At 37.3% G+C, this 15,488-nt stretch overlaps 1 protein-coding gene across 4 annotated transcripts in view; it reads left to right on the top strand.

Moving 5' to 3' along the window:
- The first annotated feature begins 233 nt into the window (after positions 1–233).
- Positions 234–15,488, top strand: part of TAF2 (TATA-box binding protein associated factor 2) — a 66,335-nt gene continuing 51,080 nt past the window's right edge. Inside the window, exons 1-11 of one of the 4 annotated variants that reach the window (XM_087890881.1) lie at positions 234–1,703; positions 3,014–3,071; positions 3,943–4,103; positions 6,060–6,178; positions 7,148–7,289; positions 7,511–7,742; positions 9,161–9,345; positions 10,331–10,444; positions 11,962–12,061; positions 13,731–13,816; positions 15,052–15,187. In XM_087890881.1, the coding sequence (XP_087747007.1) occupies positions 7,584–7,742; positions 9,161–9,345; positions 10,331–10,444; positions 11,962–12,061; positions 13,731–13,816; positions 15,052–15,187 (780 nt within the window). In that variant the 5' untranslated portion in view covers positions 234–1,703; positions 3,014–3,071; positions 3,943–4,103; ... (1 more) ...; positions 7,148–7,289; positions 7,511–7,583. Of the gene's footprint in view, positions 1,704–3,013; positions 3,072–3,942; positions 4,104–6,059; positions 6,191–7,147; positions 7,290–7,510; positions 7,743–9,160; positions 9,346–10,330; positions 10,445–11,961; positions 12,062–13,730; positions 13,817–15,051; positions 15,188–15,488 lie in introns of all 4 variants that reach the window. The other 3 variants (XM_034422230.3, XM_087890880.1, XM_087890879.1) reach the window with 3 other exon arrangements.

The raw sequence follows: 15,488 nt of genomic DNA, 5'->3' as shown, positions 1-15,488 counted from the left end.
TGACTTGAAGGAGTGAGAATCTCCATAGACATTCAGAAGCAACCTGAGCGTTTTGTTACAGATGCCTAAAATGAAATAAACAACATTCCCCGCCGTCAAAAATACGCGCCAAATAATTTCCCGCCAACGCTGAGTGCGATTGGTTTCGCCCAGCCAATCGCGAACCACGGCAGCCTTTTTCCCCCTACCAATGGGCTCCCTAGCTCGGGACGCATGCGCGCTTGCCTCCCTTTGAAACAGTTTCACTACTGCGCATGGGTCATTCCCTTCGGTTTCCCTTTCTTCCCTTCTCGCTTAATCTTGAGCGACTGTGATTCCGGAACTGAAAGCAAGAGGGCGATAACTGCAGAGAAGGTCTATTAGAACCAGAGTTTGACCTTTGCCCCGGGGTGAAAGGTCAAAAGTCGTAGGGAATATGGCGCCCAATGTCTAACGAAAGGAAGGTGCCGATCGGCCGTGGGGTTTAAGCGGCTTAAGGAGAGCCGCCAAGCATCGGTCATCTCCGTGGAGTTACGTACGTGGAGACCTCTCTCGCCCTCCGGCTGCCCGAGAGGAAACGTCCCTCCGGCTTTCTCCTGGAGGGTTAAACGCCGCTGCTTTCAGAAGTCGCCTGTGGTTTCCCGGAATACCGCTCGCTTTTCTCAGTGCTTCTCATTACGGGCCGCCGTTTCCTCTCCGAACAAGCTTCCTTGTCTGTCCGAGACCCCCGCCGCCTCTCCTTCTCCGGTGCAGCTGGAGCCCCATTTCGTTGGATTCCTTCCCCCCGCCCCCAGCCTAACTTGCTGTGAATTGAAATCTCCAAACTTGCTTTGAACCCCTCAGGAAAGTGGAGACCCTAAGAGGATACGCCTTTTGAGAAGACTTGGCAGCTGGACATTCCCTTTACTTAAGTCAGATGCTCCCTTGGTGATCAATTCCAAATGGTTGCTAAAGATGAAAAGATTATAATAGAAAGTCTCCACACAATAAGTCTGGAAATATTGTAAGATTACCTGGAAGTGATTTCGACCGGATCTGAAGTTGGAACATAAATTCAGCTATGAGGATTACTTTAGTGTCCTTTTCTCCAGATGTAAACAGCACTAACAATTCAGCCTAGAAATATTTGGTGATACGATACAACTTGCTGTTATAAAGAGGAATCTGAGAAGCCTCTGCACTGCATAACTAAATGGCTGTCGAAAACGTTTTAACAGTTTGATTTGGATGCTAAGAGCTACACTTATAAGATGAATCTTTTAAATACAATATAAATCTGCCATTCTGTAACTACAAGAGAAAGCTTTTTAAAGAAGAAATGGTTCCTTGCTTTGTAACATATAATTACATCACATTATAATCTTGAATATGAGGTGTAAATATCCAAGTCTTAGGAATCAGTGTTACTAAGTTTCTGATTTAAAAAAAATGTTTAAATAACTCCTTAAGTTGATCATACATATTTTTTACATTTATTTTTCTATTTTTAAATGGGTGATGGTGCCTCTTGATGTTTCTTCGGGTTGTTTTGAGATTTACTGCCAAAAATGCTTTCTTACAAAAATCTTGTCCAAAAAAGAAAGAATTGAAAGTACTTTTGTAAAGACTGCTAAAGAAGATGATGATATGTGTTTGATTTTCACCAAAATTTAGTGCTTCTCTTCATCATGAACAGAAAGAAAGGAGACAAAGGATTTGAGAGCCCAAGACCTTATAAATTATAAGTATACTTAACTATAGTTTCTTTTTTAAAGTATCATGAAGTATCATTGATTTGTCCAAAATATACTTATTTGTTGAAGGCTAGTATAAAAAATAACAAATAATTGTTGGAACTTATATGAAATTGACATCTACTCATTAAAATATAAGACAGAATTCATCTTTGTGGGAGGGCCTGTGCCACATCTGGGGCATAGCTTTTTATTTATCAAAAATAACTTTGTGCTTAGACACAATATGCAGCATGTACCCGCAAACAATTTGAACTGAATTTTTAGTATCAGTTTGATGAATTACTCAGACTAATGTAGTATGAACATAAATACAGATAGTCCTTGACTTGCAACAGTTAATTTAGTGACCATTTGAAGTTACAACGGCACTAAAAAAAGTTATCCTAACCCTAATCCTTTGTAGCATCCCCATGGTCATGTGATCAAAATTCAGATACTTGGCAATTGACTCATGATTGTAGTGTCCCAGGGACATGTGATCACCTTTTGTGATCTTCTGACAAGTAAAGTGAATGGGAAAGCCAAATTAATTAACAACCGTGTTACTAACTTAACTGCAGCGATTCACTGAACAACTGTGGCAAAAAGTCATAAAATGGAGCAAAATTAACTTGACAAGTGCCTCATTTAACAACAGATATTTGGAGCTCAATTCTGATTGTAAGTTGAGGACTACTTTCTTTGTTTCACACCAGTTCTCTATAAGGTATTGCATTGATTTCAGCATAGGGCTGTACTTGGATTATTTATTGCTATGTATCATTACTCTGATGAGTAAAAAGATGAGACAATTGAGAATTTGGGGATAGATAAGCATGACATGTATGCTTGCAGTGAACTGGACAATTGGTCTTTCACTAACATTCTAATAATTCTTATCTGAAATTTGGTGAGAAAGGAAAGCTTTTGGTGTCAGGGAAACAATTTACCATCCTAGTTCAAAACATATATTAAGAAACATACATTTCTGAACTGTTTTTAGAGAATGAAAATAAAATTTCAGTAGGTTTATACTGTTAGTGCTGAATGTGTTTTACATTTACACATAGTATATATCTCTTTCATTAAATGTGAAATAAGGCATAATGAAAGCACTTTTTGTCTAGACTTAGCCACAGCCACTCTTGAATTGAAACATTCCAAGGAAATGTTTTACCGGTCACCTAAAATATTAGATTATGTACAGTGCACCCAAAAAGATGAGCTAGGAATTTGTCTTTATTACCAAATGTTATGTATGTCTGTAAACCTAGATTTATCAAAATCTCTATTTATTTTGAATTTTCTTTTTTTCCCAGCACAACCCATCAGGTGATTTGCATCAACAGCATAAATTTTCAGAGAAAATCTGTTGTTGTAAGTACTATGTTAACAAGAAAGGACTATAGGTTACTAATGGATACCAAACCCACCCACCCTCCCTGCCTTCCTTCCTTCCTTCCTTCCTTCCTTCCTTCCTTCCTCACTGTTGAGAGCAATTTAGTTTCTTCATCTCAGATAGGCTCAGTTAAAAAACAGGTCAAAGGGAAACATCTCTAAATTAATGTCTTATGGCATATACTGTGGGTAGATAGCTATACTGGCTCCACATGTGGTACATTAATGGTTTTTCTTAATCACAATTAGCTGATTCAGAAATCATGCTAGGCTATAAGGTGTCATTTACAAATCCCATACAATGAGCATTCACATTTTTGTGGTTTAGTGATTTAATTGTGTTTCCAAGAGTTTTAGATGGGCGGCATACAAATCTTTTAAAATATTAGAGGATTTAGAACAATAAATCTACTGAATTTATTAATTCTGGGCTTTGACCCGGAAGCAAAGCATTGCATTCTAGAAGTTCTACCAACGGTTTTGGATCACCTATAGTACAAAAGAAAGAAAATCCAGAAAAGTTTGATTGAGTTTTAGGTATGAAACAAAATTCAGAGGGATGCCAGGGTGAATAGGCAGAGCAAGTCGGGGGAAGACTGAAATTCTCTCTTGCTTCTACCTGACCTCAATTTTCCTAATATCTTCTTATCCCTCCCTCCTCTATTTTACCTCAGATGCAAATGTATCAGCATTGCATAACTGTCATAAATTTTGTTTGGATTCGGATCAATCTAAGCCAGCTGTTCCTTGCACAGACTCATTTGTGCACATCTTGGTTTTATAAAAAGCAAACAACTTTGATTATAATAACGTATATCTGACATTGCGGTTTCTTTTTCTTTTTTTGTAGGGCTATGTGGAGCTGACAATATTTCCAACAGTTGCAAACCTGAATAGAATTAAACTGAACAGTAAGCAATGCAGGATATATAGAGTTAGAGTCAATGATTTGGAAGCAGCTTTTATATATAACGATCCAACACTGGAAGTTTGTCACAGTGAGTCAAAACAGTAAGTAACAGGTCACACTGATTAATGTCCTTGCAGTCATTATCAGTGATTTTCACGGCAGAATATAAATTGGATTTCACAACTACAGATGCCTTTCAAATAGAGATGTTTTGGAATGCAGTTGTTTGGTAGTAATAACTACCAATAGAAACTTCTTGTACTGTATCATATTTTAAGAATGTTGAAACAGCATCACTGAATTCATTAAATTAAATTCAAGGTCTCTAATACTTTTGTTCCTAGTGTTCATTGTGTGCAGTTCATTCATAGAGGAAGCATTAATTGGACCTTTTAGTCATTATGCTTCAGGTCATCTTGTAGTACAAATATTAAAAATTATAGAAAAAAAATTAATAGGATTTCCCAATTTTAGTAGTTGTGTTATTATTAATTTCTGCCTACTGTATTTTTCGGAGTATAAGACGCACCTTAGTTTTTGGGGAGGAAAATAAGAAAAAAGCCTATTGGCAGGTGGATCTGCCTCCCAGAATACCCCAATCAGCTATTCCCAGAGTTGAATTTTAGCAACAGGTTCCTTGGTTGTGAGCTCTGTACCTTGCTTTTTTTTTTTTTTTGCTTTTTTTCCTGCTTTTGAAACTTTGTTTCAGAAAAAACTTTTTCCTGCCTCTGAAAGCCTTTGAAACAGCTTCAGAATAAAAGCATCTGAAGTTCTGTTTGGGTCTTCTTTTCTGAAGCTTTTTTTCTGATGCTTTTTTCAGCCTCTGAAACCTCTGTTTGAGAAGCTGGGCAGGGCTACATTCGGAGTATAAAACGCACCCAGATTTTCACCCTCTTTTTATGGGGAAAAAGATGCGTCTTACATTCTGAAAAATACGGTAGCTAAAATAAACTGTTCTGAATGAATACAAAGTGGAGGAATCTTTTGTCCTCCAGATAGCTTAGAACTGCAGTTCCCAAATCCTTCATAGCGTGTGAGGCTGCTGAGAGTTTATGTTTTTTTGAGGAGAAAAGGCAAGATGAAAATAAGCAACAAAAACAAAAAGAATAATGAAGAATTTAAAAGATTAGTTCTGCTCACTTAACCATGAAAGCCAGCTGGGTGACTTTGGGTCAGTCATTCTCTCTCAGTTCAACCCACCTCACAAGATTGTGGGGAAAAATAGGAGGAGGAAGATGTGATGGATATGTTTGCTGCCTTGAGGTATTTGTACAAATAATAAAGGTGAGATACAAATAAATAAATAAAAATAAAAATTCCAGGTTGAATTCAAAGTGTTGATTATCACCTTGAAAGCACTGCATGGCATGGATCCAGGCCACCTGAGAAACCAGCTTACCTTGATGGGATTAGTTCTTTCCAGCTGGCTGGGTCCAGAAGAAGAGCCTTTTCTGCAGTGGCTCCCACCCTCTGGAACATCATGCCTGCCAAAGTGATATCCATACCTAACCTTTTGACCTTCCGAAAGACCTTGAAAACGTGGTTCTGCCGTCTAGTCTGGGGTCCCAATGGGGGTGTGTTGCACTTTGGAGGTGGCTAATAGTTAGACAACACCCCATTTCCTTTCTGTGCAAACTTTGCTCCCTTCCTTTCCATACTGGTTAGTTTTATTTTTATTTTAAATTTATGATCCTTATTAATTTTAATGTTTTATAGTGAATTTTGATTGAATATCTGTAAGTCAGATGGATGGATGGACAGACGGACAGATGGCAGGCCTTGCTCCATGTGCTGAATCCATATTATGAGAATATACAATATGTGATGGTTTTGTCCGGGTTTTCTTAAAACACTTCACATGTTCTGTGGTTATTGAATGTCTTTTCCAGGGTGTTAGAAGAATGTGTCGTTTTTGAAATATAGTAATTGCTGGAGGATTTATTACTTTGGAATATTGTTTTGTTATTTTGGGGAGGAGCTGCTTTCAAAGTGTGGATTGTCTTTTCTTAATCCAGTTTTTGCTGAAACTTGAAATGATTTACTCATTCACCTTGCAGACGAAATCTCAACTACTTTTCCAATGCCTATGCTGCTGCAGTCAGTGCTGTGGATCCAGATGCTGGAAATGGAGAGTTGTGTATTAAAGTGCCATCAGAGCTTTGGAAGCATGCTGATGGTACAGTACAAGGTCTACAGATTTGTGAAATAAATATTTTTTTAAAAAAAAGTTGATTTATATGCCGCCCTTCTCCAGAGACTCAGGGCGGCTTAAATTTGTTTTATTTACTTAGATTTATTTCTTCCTTTAATTTCTATAGCTACCCAACTCTCAACCCAGGTGACCACAGGTAGCCCTTGATTTATGACCACAATTGAGCCCAACGTTTCTATGGTTAAGTGAGATTTTCCCCAATTACGATCTTATTTGCCGCAGTTGTTAAGCGAATCACTGCAGGTGTTAAGTGATCCATGCAGTTGTTAAGTGAATCCGGCTTCCTCCATTGACTTTGCTTGTTGGAAGCTGGCTGGGTAGGTTAGAAATGGTGATCACATGACCCCAGGACAGTGCAACTGTCATAAATACATGCCAGTTGCCAAGCGTGAATTTTGATCAGGTGACCATGGGGATACTGTAGCGGTTGTAAGTGTGAAAACTGGTCATCAGTCCCTCTTTTCAGTGCTGTTGTAACTTTGAACAGTCACTAAACAAATGGTTGCATCCCCACAATCACGTGATGAAAATCCCGGTGCCTGGCAACCAGCATGTTTTTCCTTTTTTCAGTACCGTTATAACTTTTTTTTAATTTTTATTTATTTTATTTCGAATTTATATACCGCACCTTCTCCCGAGGGACTCAGGGTGGTGTACAGCCAAATAAAAAACATACAATACAAACATTAAAAACAATTAAAAAGATATATATTAATTTGGCCCCAATTTAAAACTTTGAATGATCGCTAAATGAATGATTGTAAGATGAGGACTACCTGTATAGAGTTAGGATTTAGTTAGGATTCCTACATTCAGTATCCTATTTTTCTCTTTCCAAATATGTTAATGCAGAATTCTCTTAAAAACAATGATGAATATATATATATATACATTTTAAAGCAGTGGTCAATTTTTTTGTTGTTGTTGCTACAGAATTAAAAGTGTTAAAGATACACATCAACTTTTCTTTGGATCAGCCAAAAGGAGGTCTGAATTTTGTGGTACCTAATGTGGAAGGCAGCTTGGCGGAAAGAGGCGCCCATGTTTTTTCTTGTGGTTATCAAAATTCTACAAGGTGAGATTTGGGCAGTCTTATTCTCCTGGTAGAAGTAATACTCCTGGTGTGTGCATTTCTCAACTAGCACATATGTGCGAGGGGAGCCTTTACTTTTACCTTAATTATACTATTACTTAGCTGTGGACTTTGATGATTTCACGGCATCTATTAATAAAACCATGGCTTTTCTTTATTGTGCAAAGATTAATTATTTCTATTTTTTTCAACTTTCTCTCTAGGTTCTGGTTTCCTTGCGTTGATTCGTATTCAGAACTCTGCACATGGAAACTGGAATATACCGTCGATGCCACGATGGTGGCAGTCTCAAATGGCGATTTAGTGGAAACTGTGTACACTCATGATATGAGAAAGAAGACTTTCCATTATACGCTGCCAATACCCACTGCTGCCTCTAACATCTCTTTGGCTATTGGACCATTTGAAATTCTTGTCGATCCATACATGCACGAGGTAATGCACTTGGACCAGTTTATTTGATTTAATATTGAAGTAGACTTGTGTTAGTGTTAATGTTAATGTTTGGGATACCATTTTTGTTGTATTATTCATAGACAAATTTTAAGAGAATTAGTTTTAATACAGTACATATTGTTGGCAACTCTTAATTTTCAAAGCCAGGGTTGAATAAAAACGGAAAACAAATTGATAACAAATTTCTTTTTCAAAAAAGTTCTTTATTTTTTATAAAAATGTCAAATCAATGCGTGAACAGTGTGGCACCTGGGCGCCATGCATTCCAATACAGATAAAACAGATTAAACATTATTATTACATTCAATGAACTTACGTATTTCTAATAATACACATCTATATTAGATTACAATCTATCATTATTCAAGTGTTCCACCTATTTCTCATTATTTTCATTTTATCAAAAATGTACACATTTTATTTATTTTATTTTATTAGTCATATTTCTATGCCGCCCACTCTCCGAGGACTCTGGGTGACTTACACCAAAGACAGTATACTAAATAGCATATTGCCCCCAACAATCTGGGCCCTCATTTTACCCACCTCGGAAGGATGGAAGGCTGAGTCAACCTTGAGCCTGATGAGATTTCATCCGCTGATCTGTTGAACTAGCAGTCAGCTGAAGTAGCTGCAGTACTGCACTCTAATCACCGCGCCACCTCGGCTCGGCTGCACCACCTCGGCTACATTGATATATCCTTCATTTCTATCACTTATTCTAGCTTTTAATCATGTCACCCTATATTAAGTCTTTTTCTTTCTTTCCTGTCTTACTTCTAATCATGTCACCTGCCTAAAAAAAAGAGGGGGGGGGGGAAAGTAGAGAGGGAGAGAGAGAAAGAGACAACTCAAAGCAATGATAAAAAGATGGAATCATCCAGCCATCATATCTGAGAGGAAAGCGGAAGAGCATGTCAAACATCTACCCATCGTCTCTTGCCCGCCTCGATGTTTCAATTGCTATGCTTTTTTTTTTTTTGACGTGCCTCCCCGATTCCTCTCTTAAGTCTCCATCTATATTTATTTCTTGGAAGTCCAATCTAAGTGTTCCTCCCTCCTCTACCCACATCCACTGTCTATTTTCTAAAATTTCTACTTGCCTTCATCCTTTTCTGTTTTTGCAGAAAACAGTAAAATTTCATTAATTTTTATTTACCTGATTCCATACAATTTCCCAGCATTAGTGTTACGTTTTACTATATGCAACTTGTTTGCCAAGACCATTCATTGAGGGCTATCATTTAATGTCCTTTCACTGGCTTTCTAAAGTACTTTAATACTATATTCAGTAGGACATACCAAACATTGCTGAGTTAAAAGTTATTCCCATTCTTGCGCTAATTGCCATCTAATTATTCAGTTACATGTTCGGTTCTTTCTATTATTTTTTCTAGGTCACCCATTTTTGTTTACCCCAACTTCTTCCCCTGCTCAAACATACTACGTCGTATCTCCATGAAGTATTCGAATTCTATGAAGAGATACTTACTTGTCGTTACCCTTACTCCTGCTTCAAAACAGTTTTTGTAGATGAGGCGTATGTTGAAGTAGCTGCGTATGCTTCTATGAGCATTTTTAGGTTAGTATTCATTATAACAGTAACCCATTGCAACCCTAAGCTGATCTGAACAAAAATTGTCATGGTTTGTTTCAGTTGGGCTGTCCTTAAAGATGACTTTAAAACTGCAGGTGACACTGAATGCAGCTATTTACTTGCTAGTCAACATTAGTTGATTCAGTAAAATAACCTCCGGTTGTAAAGAGTTTTGGAACAAATTGGTTGCCAGTTAGGTTTCCAGGTCAAGTTTAAGGTGCTACTGATAGCAATAGCAATACAACTTAGACTTATATACCGCTTCACAATGCTTTACAGCCCTCTCTAAGCAGTTTGCAGAGTCAGCATATTGCCCCCAACAATCTGGGTCCTCATTTTACAACTTTGGAAGGAGGGAAAACTGAGTCACCTTGAGCCAGTGAGAATCGAACTGCAGTCAGTCAGCAGAAGTAGTCTGCGGTACTGCATTCTAACCGCTGCACCACCCCTCCACAGCTCTTGTCTTGATTATCTATAAAGTACTGTTATCTGTCTTAACTTGCCTTCTTCAGAAAGAGGGGTCCTTGGTGCTCTTTGAGCTTGGTTGCTTTCTCGTAGACGTTTCATTACCCAACTAGGTAACATCATCAGTGCAATATTACCCTAATTTGAATAATAAAACATCAGCAGGAAAACAGCCAAGCTGAGAAAGTACCAAGGACCTCTCATTTGAAACCTGGGCTACAAATATTCTCCTCCGTTGGCCTCCAGATAGAGTCTGATTTCCCTATGAAGTCCAACAGATCATGTTCCAGGGGTCCATCTAGAAAAGTTTGAGAGTTGGGATGGTCCCAGCAGCAGTATGTAAACAGCTAAGTTTTTGTAAGAAGTACCTGGATATCAATTATATATCTCTGCTATTAATTATGTAAAGCCATTAATAAAATAGTTTGTTTATATTTATATAAAAAACTCTGCTTGCTTTTCTAATTTCCCCCCATTTGATATTTATTTGATGTTTTTAAATTAGCACGAACCTTTTGCACAGTGCCATGATAATAGATGAGACTCCGCTAACCAGGAGGTGCTTGGCTGAAGCCCTAGCCCAGCAGTTCTTCGGCTGCTTTATATCTAGAATGTCTTGGTGAGTAAATGGATACCTCGGAAAAAGAATTTTGCATTTGAGTATGTGAAGGATTAGCATAATAGCAATAGCACTTAGACTTATATACCGCTTTACAGTGCTTTACAGCCCTCTCTAAGCGGTTTGCAAGTCAGCATATTGCCCTCAACAATTTGGGGCCTCATTTTACCCACCTTGGAAGGATGGAAGGCTGAGTCAACCTTGAGCCTGGTGAGATCTGAACTGCCAAATTGTAGGCAGCCAGCAGTCAGCAGAAATAACCTGCAGTACTGCGCTCTAACCACTGCGCCACCGCAGCTCTAATGCTAAACATAAAGGAGATTGGTCATGGGTTTCACGAATAATTCTGAAAGCCATGATTGATAGCTCTGCTGAATTTACTTAGACATTTCTTGCCTTATCATGGAACACATTTTGAATGAATAAAGTCCCCAACAAATAAATACTCAACGAGCACCTCAAAACATGGCTGGTAAATTAGCAGAAACGGAAAGCATTTCTGAAAGGATAAATTGAAAGTACAGGTCCTCATTTACTGACTGCAGTTGGGATTGGCAGCTTCATCAGTAAGCAATGTTGTGGTAAGGTGAAGAGTCACGTAACTGCCCAATTTACAACATCAATTCTGGCTGCAGCCGTGAAGTGTTATCACCATGAGTTGTTAAACATAGCGTCACGTGCCAGCAACTTTTGCCAGCTTCTCCATTGAGTTTGCGTGTTGGAAGATGGCTGCAAAGGTCACAAATGACAATCATGTGACTGTGGGACAGTACAAACTAGTTGGCAAATGCCCAAATCGTGATCATGTAACCCCTGGGATGCCGCACATGGTTGAAACTTTTGAGAACTGGTTGTAATTTTGTGGTTGTGTTCACTGAAGCACCAAGTGGTCAGTAATGGAAGTCAACATGTATAACTGAAAGTACACCAGTTTCCAAGTGTACTCACACCATAAAAATTTATATAAAAACATTTTTTATGTTGGTTGTTTTATTTTTGGTCTTTTTGCTAATAATTCAGAGCAGGTTTATTCAATTATTCTATACTAGGCTAATGTTTTTATGGAGCTATTTATCATATTATCCGTTTCATAAATTCATCAATACCAGTTCAGATTGCCTTGATGTACAGGTAGTTCTCACTTACCAACCACTTGTTCAGCAACCAGTCAAATTTATGCTATTGAAAAAATTACTTTACAGCCAATTTACAACTATTTATGACCTTTGCAACCTCAGCATGATCACCCTGGCAGCCCAAAGCTGAGAGCTGTGCATATGCTGTGCAAATAGCTACTCTCTTGAAATCCCTTCTCCATTTTCTCTGCTGTGTAAGGGGGAGGGAAGAATCAGACAAAGAAGACATTGCCTGCAGAACTCACAGAGGAGGGAGACTGGAGACTAACTCTTAATGTTTTCATCTGTGAAAATATTTGCATTAGCAAAGTATCAATAAGGAGCAGTTTTAGATTACTCTGAATCAAGAGACATTTTGTCATTTTCATTTTTTACTTGCAGGTCAGATGAGTGGGTATTAAAGGGAATCTCTGGCTATATTTATGGACTTTGGATGAAGAAAACCTTTGGTGTTAATGAATATCGACACTGGATTAAGGAGGTAAATACATCCAGATGGATAGAACTTTTGGAAGCATCTCTAAATCTCCTGAGGGTAAATTCAGCAAAGCTGCTAGTGTTCTTCATATCTTTAAAGCAAAGTTATCACAAGTAGAGGGACATAAACCAAGATACAAATAAAATGTACAGTATGTGCTAATTTTGGAACTATTATGTAAAACAATGTGGATTAAAAGCTTGGGTGGTCCATGAATCAAATACACAACTTTCTGAAATATTAACTTAACTCTAATTATACATTTCCACACAACATTTTGTTGTGTTTGGGTACCTAATTAGTATGACCAACAAAGTATTAAGTAAATCACTTTAAAGAAAAATCCACAAGACTCAGAACATGAAAGTGCTTGGCATGATTTTGATTGTGACAAGATAGCTGCTAGAACGTTAGGAAGAACAATTCTATGTTAATCTTCCCTTTGATTTTTTTTAAAAAAATATTTAATATGGAAGGAATTTATATCTAGAGGGGTGTTCAATTATGTGAACTTCCTCCTGCTGTCAGAAACAACATATCTGATCTATTGAGTCACAATTGGGCTCACGTTTTAGAGAACTCTGTATTTTTCTAACAAGAAAATGTCTAATTCAGCCATTCCTGATCTGGAAGATCTTCAGATGCTTGGAGACTCAACATCCTAGTTGTGGAATCCAGTATTCTGTAGTTTCAAACAGCAATTCACTTTGACTGTTAGGAATAACATACTTAGTGGGGGCGGAGGGAAGGCAGCAATCCTATGATGGGCTATGTACAGTAGTGGCCAAAATTGTGGAAACCTTTTGGGAAAAGTCTATTTTCTAAAACTAGCTAATAACACCACTTTTTTTGGAGTAATACCATAAAATTATATATCAATGGAAAGATAATTTAATCAAGAATTTAATGCAATAACTTTTATGAAAGATTTGCTATTAGAATAGCAGTTAAAGTATAAAGAAGAAAAGCGAAACACATAGAAAAAATGAGATATACAAAAATTATCAATATAGAAAAAACGAGATATACAAAAATGATCACCATGTCAGTTAATACTTAGTTGGGTAACGTTTAGCATGAATTACAGCCTTACAACCTCTTCCCATGGAGTGAACCAAGTCTTAGTTCTGCAGCTGTTATAATGTGAAACCAAGATTGAATGATTGCGTCTATTAACTGGGTTTTATTGCTGGGTCGCTTCTGGCTAACAAGTTTCTTTAGTCTGCTCCATAGATTTTCAATTGGGTTAAGGCAGGGGTGATATGCTCCCGGTTCGGACCGGATCGCCCAATCCGGTAGCGATGGCGGCGGGTGGTTCAGAGAACCGGTAGCAAAAATCCCTGCCCCCCCTCCCCGTGCCCAGCTGAGCCGCACGATCATCAGAGGCTTTTTTTTTTTACTTTTAAAAGCAATTTTTTCTACAACCTCTTCGGATGAAAAAATGCTTTTAAAAGTTAAAAAAAAAAGCCTCTGATGATCGCGCGGCTCAGCTGGGATCATCAGAGGCTTTTCAAAGCATTTTTTTCTGCAACTTCTTGGCCAAAGAGGTGGTAAAAAAAAATGCTTTGAAAAGTCTCTGACCATCCCAGCTGAGTTGCCTGATCGGCAGAGAGGTATTTTTTAAAACTACTGTGACTACATGCTCAAGAATATAATATGTTTTGCATTTCAGGAACTAGACAAAATAGTGGCGTACGAATTAAAGACTGGTGGCGTCTTACTGCATCCAATCTTTGGTGGAGGGAAAGAAAAGGACAAGTACGTTTAGAAAAAAATGGATAGAGTTACAGGGCAATTAATATATGCCTTTTAGAATAGTAATGAGAAATTGACCGTAGGCTTACATTATTTCTATTAGCAAGTCCTTATGAAGGACCTATTCGGCAAACATCTCTATTGTGTGTGTGTGTGTGTGTGTGTGTGTGTGTGTGTGTGTGTGAGAGAGAGAGAGAGAGAGAGAGAGAGAGAGAGAGAAATTGTATTATATTGTATTGTACTGTATTAACTGAATATATGTTCAAAAATCTTTCCAGTGAAAAGAAACAGGTTCAGCGGTAAAATGAAAATAGCATTTGACTTATTTTATAACTATTAATATTATTTTATTAATTAGAGCATTAGGGGAAAGTTGAATGTGTTGTTTTGTAGCAAGTAAACAAGGGTCTTGTAATGCTTAAGGCAAAGTTTTTGTAAGTATCTTTTAAGTTATATTTTAGTTCAAGATATAAGCTTGTGATCCACAAAGGCTTATTCTATAATTTCTTAATTTTTATGCTTCCACAAGATGCTTCATATTTTAGTTGAAAAATATTAACATGGTTACCCCTCTGAAAATTGTTGATGTCCTTTAGTACCCTTGTCAGAGAATCAGATTCGAGATTTAAAGGCTACTTATACATTTGATGTATATTATGTCTTTGGTCTTTTTTGTTCTAGCTGTTTTAAACATTTTACAATTCTAGTGATTTGTTTATATACTGCTGTAAAAGTCAGCAATAGGATTGCTATCTCTGAAATGGTTTTAGACAGTGATCTTAACAATTCCTGTCTTCTTGAGTAGAATACTTTTTCCAAATGTTACTTTCCATAAAATTCACATACTTGGAAATGAATTATGATGGAATAGCCATTATTTTTAGCATGATTATAATGAGAAATAACAATGCACTTTTAAAAACTACTCCTATATCATTATGCTGGTAATATTCACGTAAAAGCAAATTACTGGTTTTTCCGAAACAGATGTGAATCTTTTATTATTTTGATTTTAATTTTACATCCTACATTTACCTCAGAAATTCTTCAGAAATGAATAAAATTTGCAATAACATGAATTCTGTTTTTAATAGTCTAGATGTTTATAGTTAATACTATGTAATTCATGAATTAGTAGAAAATAGCTGCCTTTTTATTTCTGTTGTAGTCTCAGCTTCAATATATTTTTCGTATAAAATTCACCATGAATGAAAAATTATCCTGCTTTAATTTTCCAGCCCTGCATCACATTTACACTTTTCTATAAAACATCCTCACACGTTATCCTGGGAATATTATACCATGTTTCAATGCAAGGCCCACCTAGTTATGAGACTGATAGAAAACAGAATAAGCATGGAGTTTATGTTACAAGTAAGTATTTGGATCTTCTATTGAAATATATTTAATTCCTTTAAAATTGGTTTTTGTTTCTTTTCTACTTATGAAGGGCTAAACTGATTGATTTCAGTTCTTTGTAATTTATAAAATTGTTTCCATTCTACACAAACATACTCCCAGGGAGCCCCGGGAGGGCAAACCCCCACCCCGCCATGGTGCAGGAAAGGCTACGCCCACCATGGCCACGTCCACCCAGCAACTGGGCAGAGAACCCCTTGCTAAAATTTTTGAAGCCCACCCCTGTATTCTCCCCATTAATGCTGAGAGATTATGA

Source organism: Pantherophis guttatus, chromosome 3 (assembly GCF_059756535.1).
Source record: "Pantherophis guttatus breed Tessera chromosome 3, ASM5975653v1, whole genome shotgun sequence".
Lineage (NCBI taxonomy): Eukaryota > Metazoa > Chordata > Lepidosauria > Squamata > Colubridae > Pantherophis > Pantherophis guttatus.
This window is presented reverse-complemented; position numbering and strand designations above follow the sequence as displayed.